Source organism: Colobus angolensis, unplaced genomic scaffold (genome assembly GCF_000951035.1).
Source record: "Colobus angolensis palliatus isolate OR3802 unplaced genomic scaffold, Cang.pa_1.0 Scaffold39, whole genome shotgun sequence".
Classification (NCBI taxonomy): domain Eukaryota; kingdom Metazoa; phylum Chordata; class Mammalia; order Primates; family Cercopithecidae; genus Colobus; species Colobus angolensis.
Window position 1 is genome coordinate 1,861,477 of NW_012117265.1, and position 1,339 is coordinate 1,862,815.

Genomic DNA, 1,339 nt, shown 5'->3' on the forward strand with positions numbered 1-1,339 from the left:
GGCCTCCCAAAGTGCTGGGATTACAGGCTTGAGCCACCGCGCCCGGCCCCCCGGCCTCTTTTTCCATCCCACCTCCAGTTTTCTGTCTTCTCTGCCTTCTGGCCTCTCAGTTTCCCACTGCCCCGCCCCCACAAGCCACCTGTCTCCCCTGAGCCTCTCCTCTCCTCTTTTTTTTTTTTTTTTTTGAGACAGAGTCTCGCTCTGCTGCCCAGGCACCCAGGCTGGAGTGCAGTGGTGCGATCTCGGCTCACTGCAACCTCTGCCTCCTGGGTTCCAGTGATTCTCCTGCTTCAGCTTCCCAAGTATCTGGAATTACAGGCACCCGCCACCATGCCCGACTAATTTTTGTATTTTTAGTAGAGATGGGGTTTCACCATGTTGGCCAGCCTGGTCTCGAACTCCTGACCTCAAGTGATCCACCCATCTTAACTTCCCAAAGTGCTGGGATTACAGGCATGAACCACCACACCCGGCCTCATCCCCTCTTCTTGTTCCTCAGGCTTTCCACCATCCCTCAGTCCCCCTCCCCCAGGCATCTGCCATTTCTCCCATCCTGCCTCCATTCCCCAGTTCTGGGTCTCCCTTTCCTCCCATGGACTCCAGGCTGCCCTCCCGCCATCCCCGACCTGTCCTGGATCTCCTGAGCCAGCAGCTGCAGGCAGCGAGTGGTGCGGGCCCGCTGCACCTCCTCAGTGTCACGCAGGGTCTTCTCCAGCCCCTGCAGGCCTTGGGCCAGGGCCCCATACAGCTCCTGCTGGCCCTGCTCCATGCCCCTCTTGTGCCTCTCCTTCTCTCCCTGGCGGCCTGTGGGGCTCAGCACCTCTGCAGAGAGTGTGGGACCCTGACTGAGCCCTGATCCCACCCAGAACCCAGCTTGTCCTAATCTTGACCCAGAACCCAGCCTCTCCCAATTTCTCTCACCCTGGCCTGGCCCAGCTGATCCCAACAGGACCAGCTTCCAGCCTGACTTTTTTTTTTTTTTTTTTGAGATGGAGTCTTGCTTTGTCTCCCAGGCTGGAGTGCAGTGGTGTGATGTCATCTCGGCTTACTACAACCTCCGCCTCCCAGAAAGCAATTCTCCATTCTCAGCCTCCTAAGTGGCTGGGACTACAGGTGCACGCCACCATGCCTGGCTAATTTTTGTATTTTTAGTAGAGATGGGGTTTCACCATATTGGTCAGTCTGGTCTCGAACTCCTGACCTCAGGTGATCCTTCTGTCTTGGCCTCCCAAAGTGCTGGGATTACAGCCGTGAGTGACCACACCCGTCCTTTTTTCTTTTCTTCCTTTTTTTTTTTTTTGAGACAGAGTCTTGCTCTGTCGCCCAGGCTGGAGTGCAG

The 1,339-nt window shown here is 56.4% G+C and overlaps 1 protein-coding gene across 1 annotated transcript in view; it reads right to left on the reverse strand.

Annotated features, from left to right (window-relative positions):
- CCDC159 (coiled-coil domain containing 159) overlaps positions 1–1,339 on the reverse strand; it is a 9,918-nt gene that overhangs the window by 3,814 nt on the left and 4,765 nt on the right. The window contains exon 6 of the mRNA XM_011954813.1: positions 627–822. Coding sequence (XP_011810203.1) covers positions 627–822 — 196 coding nt within the window. The remainder of the gene's footprint in view (positions 1–626; positions 823–1,339) is intronic.